The 17,230-nt window shown below is 34.9% G+C and overlaps 1 protein-coding gene across 7 annotated transcripts in view; it reads left to right on the forward strand.

The window, feature by feature from the left end:
* Positions 1-17,230, forward strand: part of PTBP2 (polypyrimidine tract binding protein 2) — a 92,908-nt gene that overhangs the window by 39,166 nt on the left and 36,512 nt on the right. For all 7 annotated transcript variants that reach the window (XM_025393814.1, XM_025393870.1, XM_025393826.1 and 4 more), the window contains 4 exons: positions 8,593-8,765; positions 9,599-9,742; positions 16,431-16,595; positions 16,682-16,792. In XM_025393814.1, coding sequence (XP_025249599.1) covers positions 8,593-8,765; positions 9,599-9,742; positions 16,431-16,595; positions 16,682-16,792 — 593 coding nt within the window. The remainder of the gene's footprint in view (positions 1-8,592; positions 8,766-9,598; positions 9,743-16,430; positions 16,596-16,681; positions 16,793-17,230) is intronic.

Here is a 17,230-nt window from a genome sequence, read left to right on the forward strand (position 1 = left end):
ATCAGGGAATAACTCATGCATTAAAGTTGCCTTGGTCACTCAATGAAGAAAGAGAAGGCTTTTAAACAAATGTGCCAAAACAGCTGAATATACATACAAAAAAACAAAAGAAACTCAAACCCTACCTTATTGCATATAAAACAATGAGATTATATAAAAACTAATGTATAGAGTTTTTAGGAAAAAGCATAGGGTATACTTGCCACTTTGGGATAAATGAAGATTTCTTAAAACAAAAATTATCTTAAAGGAATATATAAACTTGACTCCATCAGCATGGGAAATTTCAAAAGACATTGTTCAAAAGACATTGTTAAGACAATGAAAAGGCAAGGCACAGACTTGGAGAATATAATATTTACATATCAGTACATATATATGACTGTATTAGTCCATTTTTATGCTGCTGATAAAGACATACTTGAGACCGGGCAATTTACAAAAGAAACCAGTTTAATGGATTTACAGTTCCATGTGACTGGGGAAACCTCACAATCATGGTGGAAGGCAAGGAGGAGCAAATCTACATCTTACATGGATGGCAACAGGCAAAGAAAAGAGAGCTTGTGCAGGGAAACTCTCCCCTTTTTAAAACCGAGAGACATACTTCATTATCACGAGAACAACATGGGAAAGACTTGCCCCCATGATTCAGTTACCTCCCACCAGGTCCCTCCCACAACACATGGGAATTCAAGAGGAGATTTGGGTGGGGGACACAGCCAAACTGTATCAATGATAAAGGACTTGTATCCCAAAAGACTTGTAAAAAAAACTCCAATCAATAAATATGAGCAGCCCAATTTTTTTAAGTGGCAGAAGAAGTGACATTATAAGAATGAGTAACAAGCACACGGAAAGATTACACTAGCCATCAGGTAATTATGAGACAATTTACACCAACTAGAATGGCTAAAATCAAATAGGTTGGCAATACCTAATGTTGATGAAGATGTGGAACTGCCTTTGATTACTGCTGAGTATGTAACATAGTTGGGAAAACAGTTTGCTTTTTTTTTTTTTTTTTGAGACAGAGTCTTGTTCTGTCACCAGGCTGGAATGCAGTGTGGCATGATCTTGGCTTACTGCAACCTCCGCCTCTTGGGTTCAGGTGATTCTCCTGCCTCAGGCTCTTGAGTAGCTGGCACAACACGCGCACGCCACGACACGCAGCTAATTTTTTGTATTTTTAGTAGAGACTGGGTTTCGCCATGTTGGCCAGGATGGTCTTGCTCTTTTGACCTTGTGATCCACCCACCTCGGCCTCCCAAAGTGCTGGGATTACTGGCGTGAGCCACTGTGCCTGACCTAGTTTGCCATTTTCTTACGGAGTTAAACATAAACGTACTCTATGGTCCGTAACTTCTACTTTTAGTTTTTTACCCAGTAATAACATGTTTGCTGTAAAACTTGTATGTGTATCAAAAACTTGACTGATAATGGTCCCAAACTTGAAATAACTCAAATGTTTATCAACAGGAAAATGGATACATTGTGGTATGATCATACAACATATTACTACTTACTAATAACAAAAGAGTGGTTAGTAGTACATGCGAAAACATGGGTGAATATTAAGCATTGTATGAAGCAAAAGAAACCAGACAGACCTGAAAGAGTACATAGAGTGATTCAATTTCTTGAAAGTTTAAGAGCAGATCATTAGTTTTTTGTTTAGAAACCAGAATGTTGGAGATTAACAGAAAGGGAATATGGTAGCATTTTCTGGTGTGATGGAAACGTCCTATGTTAGTAAACTAAGTTGCAAAACAAATCCAAAATTTGTTTGAAGCAGTAGATTATCTCTGAGAACTCTGAATTACCAGTAGTTGTATCTTGCTATAATGCGAAATATGAGATTGGGAATGCCTAGGTGAGTCCATGTAAGCAGGGGCCTAGATATGGGATTTGGGGTGTGTGTGTGTGTGTTTGTGTGTGTGTGTGTAGCTTGGACTTTACTAGATTTACATTTTAGAAAGAATATTTGTTCCATTTGTATTTCAGAGGCAGTATTGTATAGAGGGGAGAATAGTTTTAAAACATTACCGTAGTTCATTCCAAAGATACCAAGGTCCTGAATTTTAGGGTCTTGGAAGGAGAATATGCAGGAGATGTTAAAACGAGTTATCTGGAAGAAGACAAGTTTGGAATAATATGAAGGAGTTTTGTCTTAGAATCACTGGGTTGGTGGAAGATGATGCCATTAACAAAGGGGGAAAAGTAGGAGAACAAAGGAGACTCGTTTTTGGTGGAAAGAAAGAATAATCTGCTACTGCTCTATTTTTCTAACTATGCATTAGGGATGATATATGGTGTACTTCATGACCAAAGAATCAATCTAATCTTTTTGTAATGATGGCATAAAATTCCTTTAAGCTTGTTTTAACACAAGAAGTCAGTTTATTTAACCTCTGCGTACAGAGGAAATGCTGAGTTTTAAGATTTTTCTATTTTTTTCTGACAAAGATGAAAGTCTGCATATATTCTAAGAGACACCAGTTTGAATACTGTCGCTTATAAGAGCAAATAGCATAAAATACCTTTAAAAATTGGTGATTATATTTACCTGGAAAAATAATCCATGTAATTCAGATGACTCAAAAGGACATTGGTAGACAATGTTACAAGGACACTTTTATGATTATCAGATACAGTACAGGATTTCATTTTTATGTTCCAGCTTCCAGCTTTATCTAAAATATTTCTTGTAATAGATTTTACTGTAGAATTGTTTCCTAAGGCATCTGTCTCAACAGCCTTTCTCTTATCTATACAGACTTTTCTTTCTCTGTACCTGTTGAATAGGTGCTTTTTGTCAAAGAAAAAATTAATTTTACAGGTTAGAAAATTTCTTTTTATTAGAAACTTAATCTCAGGTAAATAAATGTTTAATAAATTGATACAGTAAGGACATTTTCTAATGAATTGGTTCCTTCGAGAGATATAAAAGTGAAATATTTCAAAAATACAACTGTTCCCGAGTAGCATTAGAATTTGATTTTGTTAAATTTGTAACTATTTAGCAGTGACTAGGAGACTTGACAATTCTAAGGTATAGTCTCTTTAATTTTTTAGTGATTTCTTTGTAGATATGGAACTGGAATATCCCTTTAGGTATATGTATTTCTGCCAGTGCTGATTGTTACTCTGTAATAGCAGGATTTTTTGAAAATTATTGCTAAACATGACATTTTGCTCCACCTGAAAGCAGTTAAACCATTCCAAAGAGTCTGGAACATTTTACTTAGAACTCTTTTAAGATTTTCATTTTGACTTTTACAGACATATTTTTGAGGTGATGTCATTTCGTTTTGCTATAATGTTTTGAGAGTATTCCAGTAGATTATTTCATAGTTTTACTATTTATGAAGGCTTTAACAAGGTATCTTCTTGCATATAAAGGTAGTGAGAGCATTCTCTAGGTGCCTTCTTTGTTTTTCCAGCTCATGCCTAATATACTTTGGACAACTAGGCCACACAACTACTTGGAAATACAAGAGTTAATAGGTTTCCTTTTACGGAAACCTCGTGAGGCTTTTTGTGTGGTGGGTGTTGCAGAAACAGCCAACAGAATAACAGAAATACCACCTATCTGCATCTACCTGCTTTTTTTCTTGTTAAGTCTTCTTTGGAATTTGTTTCTCATACAGGAAAGAGTAGCAGCATTCATTTTTTTTTCTTAGCTTAGAGTCTTTTTATTTATTTATTTTTTGTTTTTCTAAAGCTGGAAAACACTGCTTTGCCTTGAAATCTAAAACTGCTTAGAATTAAAACTGCTTTGCCTCTCAGTTTCGTATTTGATAAAGAGAGTTAGGAAAACTTTTATAAATGTGTGCCTCTGAAAGACTTGGAGAATGAAGATGTACTTAAGTTTTGTCACTAGTTTTCATTGGAAGGAAGCATAAGGTTTTGCAGTGTTGTATTTTATATTGGTACACAGTTGAAAGTATAATGGTGAATGAGTAGGACTAAATAATTTACACATTATATGAGAAAGTAGGCCAGGTTCTGTTGCTCATGCCTGTATTTCAGCACTTTGGGAGGCTGAGGCAGGTGGATCACTTGAGGCCAGGAGTTGAAGACCAGCCTGGCCAACATGGTGAAACCCCATCTCTACTGAAAATACAAAAATTAGCGGGGTGTGGTGGTGCACGCCTATATTCCCAGCTACATGGGAGGCTGTGGCACGAGAATCACCTAAACCTGGGAAGTGGAGGTTGTAGTCAACCAAGATCACGCCACTGCACTCCAGCCTGGCAATACAGCAAGACTCTGTCTCATAGATTAGATGGATGGATGGATGGATGGATGGATGGATGGATAGATAGATACTGTGAAACCCAGTGCTACAGTGTTTATATTAATAAGTAAAGATAGGTAGAGTATCGGAACAAAAACAGCATGGGAAACTTAACAGTTTTGGGGAATTAATGGGTAATCGGGATTCAAAGCAAGTGTCAGATGAGTCAGGGGAAATGAGAAAAGTAGAAGTGGAAATTTCAGGGGTGCTATTAGAGAAATTCAGTGAGGAAGAAAGGGTTCACAGTTCCTTGTCGACTGATGGATGTGGTGATTTTAAAAATTACCCATGATCTTGCCGACACCCATTTATGTAAAATTCGACACCCATTTATGTAAAAATTGCAGGTAAAAGCTAGTGGAGAACAAAGGTCAGTCAGCAGGAGAAAAGTGATGTACTGATAGAGGTGAAGATGCTGACTTTAGAATTGAGGTAGAAAACTGGTTTTGAGTTTGAAAGAGAAATATTCAAGTAGAAACCATTTTAAAATTTTATTTGCTTTGAATCTTTGAGTACATGAACATCTTCCCTAAGCAAGAGGCTTTAAAAGAGTTGAATAATATATGGAAAATGGTGTGCTTAAAGATTTTTACATTCATATGCAATGAATGAAATTTATATACATAAATAAAAGCATTACCTCATACCTTCTTAATTGAACATAAACATTTGAATTATTACTGGTTTTACACACCCAAACAAAAGTTCTGGGTTTCCTGGAGGAATGGAAGGGAAAGATCTCTTTCATTCCCTCAGTAGACCTTTCCCATTCAGGATCATGGGAAGATGCTGAAGAACTGTAGAACTGTAACACAGGCAGACCTAATGCTTTGTAAGTTGTGAACCACAAAATTTTGGGCCCTTTTTCAGTGTTGCTGGAGTGTTTTTATATTTGAAAATAGGCTTTGTTATATTATTAAAGGAGTCCCCATTCCCACATTCTCATAGTATCATTTATTTAAAATGAAGACTTTTATAATATTTGGCACTAAGATATGAATACTTAGTAGTCACCCTCTGGAAGCTATTAACTAACTGAGGGAGTGTCAGGTGGTGTAAATGTTGATCGTTTACTACAGTAACTGGCTTGGTCTTTGGGAGAAAAGGACAGATCTTTTTTAGGCAACCTGTATGTAATGTAAAGTTTGTATTTGAGTTCCTTCTATAGTGTAGTTGTTTAAGAGCACAGACTAGGAATCATACTCCCTGAGTTTAATCCTCTCTCTACTACCTCTTGTCTGTACCACTTAGTAACTATCTAATCTTGGGCATTTAACTAATTGTTACCTGTAAATGGGGTTGACAGGTCGTGATGATAGCAATCTGAGAGTTATAAATTGCTTGGCATGTAGTTAATTAGCAGTGAATGTTAAATATTGATGCAAAATAAAATTATGTCTTTTCTGTATTTTTCTAAGACGTCAAGATCTTTGTCTTATCCTTTGATTCTCAAAAGTTTCCTACCTTCTTTCTGTGTTATTCAGCTGTTGTACTTCTGCTCAACATCCGCTGTCCAGAAAACATCCAATACAAATCCAAAGTAAATTATTTAATTTCCGTAATAATAGGTTTAGGCAGTCTTTTGCATTTTGGGAATTATTTTTGGAAAATCATTTGAAAAGGGAAGCCTTTTTTCTCCTTATGGGTACAGCGATAGGTAGTATCTTTATTGGTGTTTTTTTTTTCCTTGTCTTTCTCCCAGAAGGAAAAGGACAGACCAAATTAGGAGAAACTGAGATTTACTTTTGAGTATCGTGATACATAACCTGTAACACATGGGGCTTTAGGTTGGATTGTGAAGTATTTGTTCTTGTTATTCAAACAAACTAGTGAACGAGAACAGATTATCAAGTTTCAGTATTCAGACTGCTTTGTCAAAAAAAGGTCTTAGTCCTGTATCAGAAGAATATGTGTTCCTTGTTGACTGATGCCAGTTGTTGTGTGTGCCAATTACATGTTTTAAAGTATATGCATATTTTTTGGATTCTGTGCTTTAGCTTACATTTTCTGTTAACTGGCCTCGAGATGATTTTGTTAGATAAGATACTACAAAATGCAAAGTTTAGTCTCTTCCTTTTGACAAATTCAGGTGCCCTGTGCACACACAAATCTTTGTCAGTAGTGAGAGGACATGGGATAGCTTCCTGTAGTTTTTTTTCTTTTGAGACGGAGTCTCGCTCTGTTGCCCACGCTGGAGTGCGGTGGCGCGACCTCCGCTCACTGCAAGCTCTGCCTCCCAGGTTCACGCCATTCTCCTGCCTCAGCCTCCCGAGTAGCTGGGACTACAGGCACCTGCCACCACACCCAGCTAATTTTTTGTATTTTTTTTTAGTAGAGACGGGGGTTTCACTGTGTTAGCCAGGATGGTGTCGATCGCCTGACCTCGTGATCCCCCTCCGCCTCCCAAAGTGCTGGGATTACAGGCGTGAGCCACCGCACCCCGGCCAGCTTCCTGTAGTTTTTTCATATTTCTGGAGTGGTGAAGAGCTAGCCAGCCAAGATTTTCAGGGTAATATATTCAGAAGCCAGAGCTTACTCTTCTGTACAAAGACAACCTAAGGGAATTTTTAAATGCATTGGCTAGCTGTTCAAGTATATAAACCTAAGTGAAACTCCTACAGTAAAATATGACTTAAGTATAGCTTGAGTCCATATATTGTCTCTTAGAGATACCTTGTCTGGTCATCCAGTAAAATCATTACTACCATCATCTTCCAGTCCTAGACAAAGTCACTTTTAAGCACATCACTGTTTTACTTCATAGCACATACCATAGAAAGTATCTGGTTCAGGTACTAGTTAGTCCAGCTCCCCACTATAAGGTATCAGGAATCATAATCGTTTTGTTCACTCTGCTGTACCCTCAGAACGTAAAACGTTGCTAGACACATCCCTGAATACCCAGTAAATGTTTAAGGAATTAATGAGTGAATTAATTTTGAAGACACTTTGGAGACCAAGATAATCTTACAGTCTTACAGATATTGTTGAACATATACAAACACATTATATTGTTTATAGGTTGTGTTGAATGTTTTGGGAAATACCATAAATTACCTAAAGGTTTATACAAAATGGAGTATACATGTATATTTCTGAATGTGTCAAGATCCTTCATTTTAGCTACAGTCTCAGAAATATCCTTGAGATCCTAAAAGATTGAGAACCATTGATTTGGCATAGTAGATTGCAAGTCCTTCAAACAACTCTATTTAAATATTACCTATTTTATAGGCATTTTGAATAATGTTTTTATTTTTTGGTGAAGATTTGGAATGAAGGCCGTTAACTAATTTGTTGATTAAATTATATTACTTTAAATCTCATGGTAATAGAATAAGATAATTAAGTTCATGAGTGATTTAGAGTATATTGATCTTGATAGTCACAAAATATTAGGTAGTTTAGATGGTAATAGTAATATATTAGAAGAAGCTCATTGTAGATAAGCCATAATTGGATTGACTGCATTATCAGTTTTGTAAACTTTACATTCTTTGATCCCACATTCAAGTACGTTTTTCAAATTGAACAATTTATCATTTCTCAGGTAAAATTATCTTCCTAATTTTTGTCAACCTAGTTTTTTCACTTTTAAAAATATTCATATTAGTTCATTATAAGATGATTAAATTACAAGATACAGTCATAAATCTTGGAGATAGTGATGGGGATACCCTCCGGGAAATGCATTGTTAGGTAATTTTGTCACTGCATAAATGTCATAGAGTACATTTACACAAACATGCTACCCATGTAGGCTATATGGTATATGTAGCCTTTTGCTCCTAGGCAACCAACTTGTATAGCATGTTACTGTTCTGAATACTGGAGGCAGTTGTAACACAGTAGTAAGTATTGATGTTTCTAAACAGAAAAGGTACAATAAAAATACGGTATTATAATCTTATGGGACCACCATTGTATATGTGGCCTGTCAATGACCAAAATGTAGTTAATGTGGCACGTGACTGTGATTGTATTCTTTAGTCATTGGACAGTTTCTTTATGAGATTACATTTTAATGTTGTTGTTATTAATAATTACTCTTTATAATACTGTTGAGAAACACATTAACAGCAATCTTAACTAATTGATAATTTCATTTAATAATAGGTGGATGGGATTTTATTCCTTTGAAAGCCTAGCATTTGAATTTTTAAGAATTATTTAAGTATTCTCAGATACGTTTTTAAGTTCTTTTTGGAAATTTGTAGTTTTTTACATAAATAGGAAGATTCATACATTCTTTTATTGTTGATATATAAAGACTATTTTTTAATGTCTTTCAGCCAATGGTAATGATAGTAAAAAATTTAAAGGAGAAGATAAAATGGATGGTGCTCCTTCTCGTGTACTTCATATTCGAAAATTACCTGGGGAAGTAACAGAAACTGAAGTTATTGCTTTAGGCTTACCTTTTGGTAAGGTGACCAACATCCTTATGCTGAAAGGAAAAAATCAGGTACACTTTTTTTGGGGTTTATGAAATGTTAAACCCCAAACTATCCAGCAGGTGTGAATTAATTGTAAAAGGGAGAAAATAGTAGGTTATTTTTCTTAAAGAACAGAAGTCGTATTCTCAGTTTTTCAAGTAGGTATCTGTGGGAAACTAATGCTAGGTAGCCAAACTGAATGAATCACTGTAGTTTTTAAACTTTGCCTTTTGAATTCACTTTAGGGCTGTAATTGAGTAATTGTTATGAAATTGTGGAAAATACAAATGAAGTATTTCTTTTACTGTGGCTCTGTCTTGGATATCAGAAATCAGTAGAAGTACTAGTCGCATCTTTCCTTAAGCTTACTTTATGAGAATATGCAATTTTATTTAAAAATATTAAATGATGCCATTTAGAATAATTTATGAAATTTAACACTCCCTTTTATATACTTAATGTTAATCTGACATTTAATTTGTAATGTTTTTCTTTGTCTCTGTATAATTATACTGCTTTTTAAATGACTTGGAAATCATATATTCTCTAGGGTAGAAGTGGTAAAATTCTGATGCTAGAAAATATTTACATTTTCTCTAGCATTTGCTGTGGGAATAGATTTGTGGGTGTGAAAAATCATAGGTGGAAGGTAGAAGCAGCATGTACTGAGTTCTAACTTTCTTCTGAGGTTAGCTTTAACTGTATACCTAAACTTCAACAAGAGATTTCTAATTCTACTTATTTAAAAGTAACTTGAAAGATTATATTCTAGATAATTGATTAAAATCAGCTGAATAGATTGCTCAGATATTAATTTTATTTGAATTTATAGTATTAAAAATTGTGCTACTTAAATTTTCAGGCATTTTTGGAACTAGCAACCGAGGAAGCAGCTATTACTATGGTTAATTACTATTCTGCCGTGACACCTCATCTTCGTAACCAACCGATATATATCCAGTACTCGAATCACAAAGAACTAAAGACAGATAATACATTAAACCAAGTAAGTATGTGTAGGTGCATAAATAAAATGGCCTAGAACATATTATAAATCTCATAAACATTAATAGGAAGGAAATGTTTACCTGTTCAGATGTTCCTTATAGGCATTTTCTTGTTATTTTTAAGGTATTTTCATGCAGAATGTTTCTGAGTATTAAATACTATGTCATTTTGAATTCCTTTAAACCCCTGATCAAATGTTCTTTTTCTTGTTGCAAGTTAAAATTTTTGTGGAGAAGCTTATCAGGTAGGATTTGTTATTAGCATAAACTATTTATACGACTCTCCTGCTTAGAATTTAAGGTATGAAGTTCAGTGCCTTTGGTTATTGACTTTTTTTATAAGTTTTAATTTCTTATGGAAAAAAATTTTTGAAGATGTGTTAATGGTTTTCCTGGAAAAGAAATCTTAAGGATGAAGAATATATGAATATTGATGTTTTAAAAATGTAATGTAGAAGATATTATTTAAAATTAATGTATTTAAAAATAGCATTAGAATGTTTTCTGACCTACATTACAAGACTGCTGTAATTATCTAAAACTTTCGCTGTTTTAACATAGTTTTAAAACTAATGATATCTTTCTCTGTCAGTAAAGTACAGACTTTTTCTTAATAAAAATGTAACGGAAAACTATTCCTCATAGATTTTTGTCACTTTACAAAGTGACAAAATGGTTTAGATAGTTTATGAAAAATAAGCTTGTAAAACTTTTTACCTAAAAGATAGGACTGAAATTTCAGCTGTTTTTTTAATTTGATGATGAATTTTTAATTTCTTTTGAAAAAGAATGTAAGCTTCTAATAATTATCAAGAGGAAGAATACCAAAAGAAAATATCTGCTGTTCTTTCTTTTTACTTAGATTTTTTTTTTTGCATTTTTAACTTATTTTTAACAAATAATAATATGTACTTAACGGTGTTCAAGGTGATGTTTTAATACATATATATAGTGGAATGACCAAATATGGCTAGTTAACATGCTCATCATTTCCAATACTTACAATTTCTTTATGGTAAGAACATTTAAAATTCCTTTAGTATACAGTGGAATGTGGAAAAACTGTTTTTCCGCTGCTCACACCACAACAATCAACACAGAAGGCTTCTGCGGCCAGAAATGTGAGGGAATTTTTTTTCCACATGGCAAGCAAGCAGTCAGGTCTACAGTGTTCTCCAACTTAGCTCAGTTTCAACACTATCTGCCAGGAGATAGCATCAGATCCCACAGGTTGAGGGCTCAGTCCCACAAGATGTCCTCAGACACCAGCAAGTCAGGCCTCTGGAACTTCTGATTGACCAGCTTTAAGTTAGGGTTCCCACAGCCCCCTTTTTGGATTTCGTTAATTTGCTAGAGCAGCACAGAGAACTCAAGGAAACATTTACTGAGATTTACTAGTTTATTGTATAGGATAGTACAAAGGATAATAAGCCTCTAATCATGCCTTGGTCTTTCAGGTGACCAGTCCCCATCCTGAAGTGGGGCTGCCAGCCATCAGTCAACTCATTAGCATACAATATTATGCATTACAGTAGTTGCCATGCTGTACAGTAGATCACCAGAACCATTCTTCCTGTCTGAAACTTTGTACTTTGACCATCATCTCCCCTTTCCCTGTTCATTCCTCCCTCCCCCAGCTTCTGGTGACTATCTTTCTACTCTCTACTGATGTGAGTTCTGCTTTTTTAGATTCCATATGTAAGTGAGATAATGTGTCGTTTGTCTTTCTTTCTTTGGCTTATTCCTTATTCCCTTAGCGCACACAGTGTCCTCTTAAAATGGCATTTAATGTCCCATTTCTATTTCATTATTATTTAAGTAATTTGCAAGCACATTCTCATGTTAAAAGATTAAACAAAAGGAACACGTAAAGAATAAAGCTGGGGACTAGGCTTGGTGGCTCACACCAGTAATCCCAGCACTTTGGGAGGCTGAGGCGGACGGATTACCTGAGGTCAGGAGTTCAAGACCCCCCCCCCCCCCACCAACATGGCGAAACCCTGTCTCTACTAAAAATACAAAAAGGAAAGAAAAAAAATTTAGCTTGGCATGGTGCCAGATGTCTGTAATCCCAGATACTCGGAGGCTGAGGCAGAGAGAGTTGCTTGAACCTGGGAGGCGGAGCTTGCAGTGATCCCAGATGCTCCAGTGCACTCCGGCCTGGGTGACAGAGCGAGACTCTGCCAAAAAAAAGAACAAAGCTGGCACCTACGCATGGATGTGGAGGAGGGGGACTTAGGATGACCGTTGGAAGCCCCATTGAGAGGGGATATTTGAATAATGATCTTCAAAGTGGTTAGGGAATAAGCCACTTACTTCAGACAGAAGGAATAATCAGTGCAAAGTTCTTCTGTTGAAAAAAATGCTTTTACAATTTTATTTTTCATATTCTAAAGCCCTTCAATCTCCTTTGGTCATCTTTTTTTTTGTAGTCAGTTATGTCTTGTGACACCAGTACTTTGAGGATACTAATTACAGTATTTAAAAAATATATCACTCTATGCTGAGTTATTTTTTCAGTGTTAGCATTTATGTGTATCTTGTTCTCACTCTCTTCATCCCCCGTTTGTTGTCTCTTCATATTTCAGAATGGACAATTATATTTTGTTAAAGTTGTCTCCTTTCTCTAGGATAAAGTAATGAAGAGTGTCTACCAAGCTGTTACTCCCATCCCCCCCAAATACCAAAGAGCTCTTATTCTGGGTCACAAAACTCCCTTTAGAATTTCTGGTACCAGCAGGGCACTTTGGCTCGTGCGTGTAATCCCAGCACTTTGAGAGACTGAGGTAAGTTCGGGGCAGCAGTGAACTGGTCACACCACTGCACTCCAGCCTCGGCATCAAAATGAGACCCAGTCTCTTAAAAAAAAAAAAAGAAATAAAGAAGGAAATTCTGGTGCCTTTAAGAGAGAGGTTTTTTTTGTTGTTGTTGTTTGATGGTGAGGGTACAAGTTGGTCAGAGGAGGGAGAAGAGAAATTTAGCTCTTTGTTAATGAACTAGACTTTCTGTTCATCCATTTTTCACGCACTCCCTCCTCCTGTGAACCTGCCAATTTCTAATTTGGTTCCTGTGACTGCTACCAATATAACTCCTGTTTGCTGTGTGTTCACTGTGTCTCCAGTCTATTTGGTTCCATTCATTTTCTGTGTTCCAGGAATTTGATAAAATTATTCTCAGCTAATGATGACCTTCCCTCCCTTCAGTGTTTGTTTATTTTATATTCATTCACTTCTAGGCATTTTAATAGGGTTTCATAATAGAAGACATGCAAATGGGTATGCATTAACCATGAATTCTTCCACATCCCTTCTTGAAATCACCAGGTCCTATTAGTTCATACTTTTTAATTATCTGCCTGGTTTTCTCCATCTTTCCTGCTACTTGTATTGCTCAAACACACTCATCTGTTGGCTATATTACTACAACAGTTATCTTTATAAACTACTTTCTTTTTCTTTTCCCTCTTGGAATTTTTTCTGCCTAGTACAGCCAGTGCGTATCTTTCTCAAATGCACATATCTAAGTTACTCCCATGCAGTAGGTCCTGTTCATGCTCAGGGTAAAGGCCTTTTCTGAGATTACTGCTCTTTGTCCTCTGTTCTACTTCCACCCTATTTGCTTATGCTTCTGTCCCAAAAGTAATGGTGTATCCTGTCACCTGGCATGCTTTCTCCTGATGTTAGTTGTTTGCTGCCATTATGTCACTGCCCTCATGCATGGAATATTGTGGGTTGGCCTGCCTTTTGTACCAACCTTCCTCCACCTCACACTTCACATGACCAGTGTTAAATATCTTGAGGTCTCCCTTTAGCTATTACTTCCCCTAAAAGCTATCCCCTGATAAGCAAAGAGTAGATTAGGTTTGGATTGAGAGCCTTAACTCCAAATGAGATACCGCTATGCACATAACCAGAGTGGCTAAAATTAAAAGGATAGGTAATAAAATATTGGTGACAGCCAGTTTTGAAAACTTGGAATATCTGCTAAAGTTGAGCATATACTATTCTTTGACATAAACTCAAAGTTTACTCCTAGGAGGAGTAAACTCGCTCCTAGTTAACATACCTGAGAATATATACATATGTATGTTAAAAGATATGTCCAAGAAAATTCATGCAACACTGTATGTAGTAGTCCAAAAAACTATAAGTGATCCAAATGTTCATCAGCAGCAGAATATGTTGTGGTGTATTCATTTAGTGGAATATTGCCTTTTTTTTTTTTTTTTTTTTTTGAGATGGAGTTTCAAGCCTAGGTTGGAGTGCAATGGCGTGATCTCAGCTCACCGCAACCTCTGCCTCCCAGGTGCAAGCGATTCTCCTGCCTCAGCCTCCTGAGTAGCTGGGATTACAGGCATGCACCACCATGCCAGGCTAATTTTGTATTTTTAGTAAAGACGGGGTTTCTCTATGTTGGTCAGGCTGGTCTCGAACTCCTGACCTCAGGTGATCCACCCACCTCGGCCTCCCAGAGTGCTGGGATTACAGGCGTGAGCCACCATGCCTGGTCGGAATATTGTATGGTAAATAAAATGGACAAGCTACTGCTACGTGCAGAACATGGGTAGTGTACATCATAATTACTGAAAGCAGCCAAACCTAAGTAGAATACATCTGATACGATTCCATTTTTGTAACATGGAGGAAGCATGATTATGGCTTACAGAGTGTTGATAATACGTTGTTTTTTATCTGGGTAGTTATTTCACAGAGATGTCCAATTTGTGGTATTTTATGGAGCTTTATACTTAGGTTTTGTGTCCTTTTCTGTGTGTGTGTAATATTTTGGTAAGAAGTTTTATTAAAATCTACGTTGGCAAGCCAACTCTGCTCCATGAATTATAAGAAAAAATATATGAAGTCTTTAAAAAAATGAAATCATAAAGAAATGTATGAAGTAATTTGTTACTGGTGTGGGAGAACATGAATGTTAAGCCATAAAAGGAAGATAGAGAACAATGAATAGTGTTAAATAAAAGTATGAATAGTATTGAATTAAAAAGTATGAATAGTATTGAATAAAATATGAATAGTATTGGCAAAAAAAGTATGGAATAAGTATAATATTTGTGTATATATATATGCTTGTAGATGTAGCTAGTATCTCTGGAAGGATACCTAAGATAATACTGTAAGGGGTTGGTAGGGGAAAATAGAATGGATGACAGAGTTGCAGGGGAATTTTTAATCTTTTACACCACTTTTATACCATGATCATGGATTCCTATTTTAAAAAACACATTTTATTATTTGAAGCAGTAGATGTTAGTGTTTTTCTAAGTTGTGGTAGTCTATGCTTGTTATTATAGGTAAATACCATAAGAACATGTTCACTAATGAAGATAATATTGCAATGAGCTACTTAAAACATTTAAATATATTTAAACATTTGAATAGGTACTGCTCTATAAATCTAATTTTACCAATTTACAATTAGTTTTTCAATAATAGTATCAAGATGTCTACTAAAATAAATAATCTATTACATTTCAAAATGTTGGGTTTTAGTAAGTCATTTTGGCTAATATATAAATTTATAGATAAAATTAAGTAACATTTAAATGATTGTGTAGATATGTATCTGGACTCTCAAGCCATGTGATCTGTGATTATATAATATTTTAGTAAAATGACTGTTCTTGTTTATTCTCCTAAGTATCTTAATTCTTTTGTATTCTCTTTCATTAACTGTTAATGTAGATTTTTCAAACTGTAAAGCTATGTATAGGTATTTGTGGTATTTGTCATTGTTATACTTTAGAACTATTTGCCTTTGTTGTTTTTTGACCACAGATAAGGTAGAAAGAAATTATGTCCGTATCATAGACTCTGTCATAATAATAATAGGAAAGGGATAATAGTAATAAAGGCAGTCTTTTGGAGGGAGCATTTAACATAATATTTGATTGGAAGATTTCCTACAAATACTATGTTTATTCAATTTTATGGTTATATTTTTTCACATTTTAAAATCTCAGAAATTTGATGTGTCCTACAGTAGTCTATCTTCCATAGTTCAATTGGCAACATCTATTAGTCATACTTAAAACAATAGTGCATTTTATAATTGATGGTGTATTTGATACCGTAAAATGTATGGGAAATATCCTTCATATAATATCTTGAAGTTTACCTGATAATTTTTTGGTTTTGGACTGGACTACACATCGATTTCTATTCTAAAAATTTTGGTATCAGAAGTTAAGTGTAGTATGAAAAATGTATTTTCTGCACATACATTTATTAGAAATAATAAGCTTTATGGGAGTTCTTTTGGATAATTCAGTAACCCCCTTGTTGAGATTTACAATGTAACTGTTTTATGGAGTGATTAATGTTAAAGTTTTTTTGTTCTCTAGATTTCTGTTTAAAACATTTTCTGATGATACATGTGTCTGTAAAACTACATCTTGTTTTTTGAGAATAAATTATATATCGTGTCTTTGCTTGTTCAACATTGATTCAAAGCCTGGATAATTTTTTTGAATGAAATACTAGTAGAATATTTGATTTATTAAACAGGTAGTACCTGGCTCATGGCAGGTGCTTAAAAATATTTGTTGGGTGGCCATTAAATGTTGTTTAATCTGTGTAAGTTCTAGGAACAAAGTGAACTAGTAGTGTAACAGGTAGCAAAGTATGTGACAATAGTGGGTATGTTTCTAAACTACATAATATTAATTTCCAGCGTGCTCAAGCAGTTCTTCAAGCTGTGACAGCTGTCCAGACAGCAAATACTCCTCTTAGTGGCACCACAGTTAGCGAGAGTGCAGTGACTCCAGCCCAGAGTCCAGTACTTAGAATAATTATTGACAACATGTACTACCCTGTAACACTTGATGTTCTTCACCAAGTAAGTTTAATCTGCATAATTACCTATAAATTAGAGAAATAATAATATAGTAAATAAGTAACGTTTTATTTTTAATGTTTTAACAGATATTTTCTAAGTTTGGTGCTGTTTTGAAGATAATCACATTTACAAAAAACAACCAGTTTCAAGCTTTGCTCCAGTATGGTGATCCAGTAAATGCTCAACAAGCAAAACTAGTAAGTCTTTCTTTTGAGATAGTGATTTTTTTAATTGAAATGTATATGTAAAAAAATATATATATACTTAATGATATCTTGCAGTATAGATAGTAGAAATTGATAGCATTAAAATAATATTAAGAAACCTTAATATTTGTCATAAAAAAGAAATACTTATTTTTAGGAAAATCATAGTTGTAGTTAACCATAATGTAGGCTTCTATTATTTTACTTTTTTTTTTTTTTTAATTTAAGGACACAAGTTTGTACTCTCAAGAAAAAAGCAGGACTATGTTGGGGATGTGCACCTGCATAAAATTTGAAGTGGCTTTTAGTGGGAATTTCAAAGTAATTAGTTTTCAAGAGAGTTTGGCTGAAATACTCAGATGTGGCTCAAATGCTATGATAGGCTCTCAGTTTATTTAAAATTATATATTTAATGTCTTTTTTTTTAAA

The sequence above is a fragment of the Theropithecus gelada genome, chromosome 1 (assembly GCF_003255815.1).
Source record: "Theropithecus gelada isolate Dixy chromosome 1, Tgel_1.0, whole genome shotgun sequence".
Classification (NCBI taxonomy): Eukaryota; Metazoa; Chordata; class Mammalia; order Primates; family Cercopithecidae; genus Theropithecus; species Theropithecus gelada.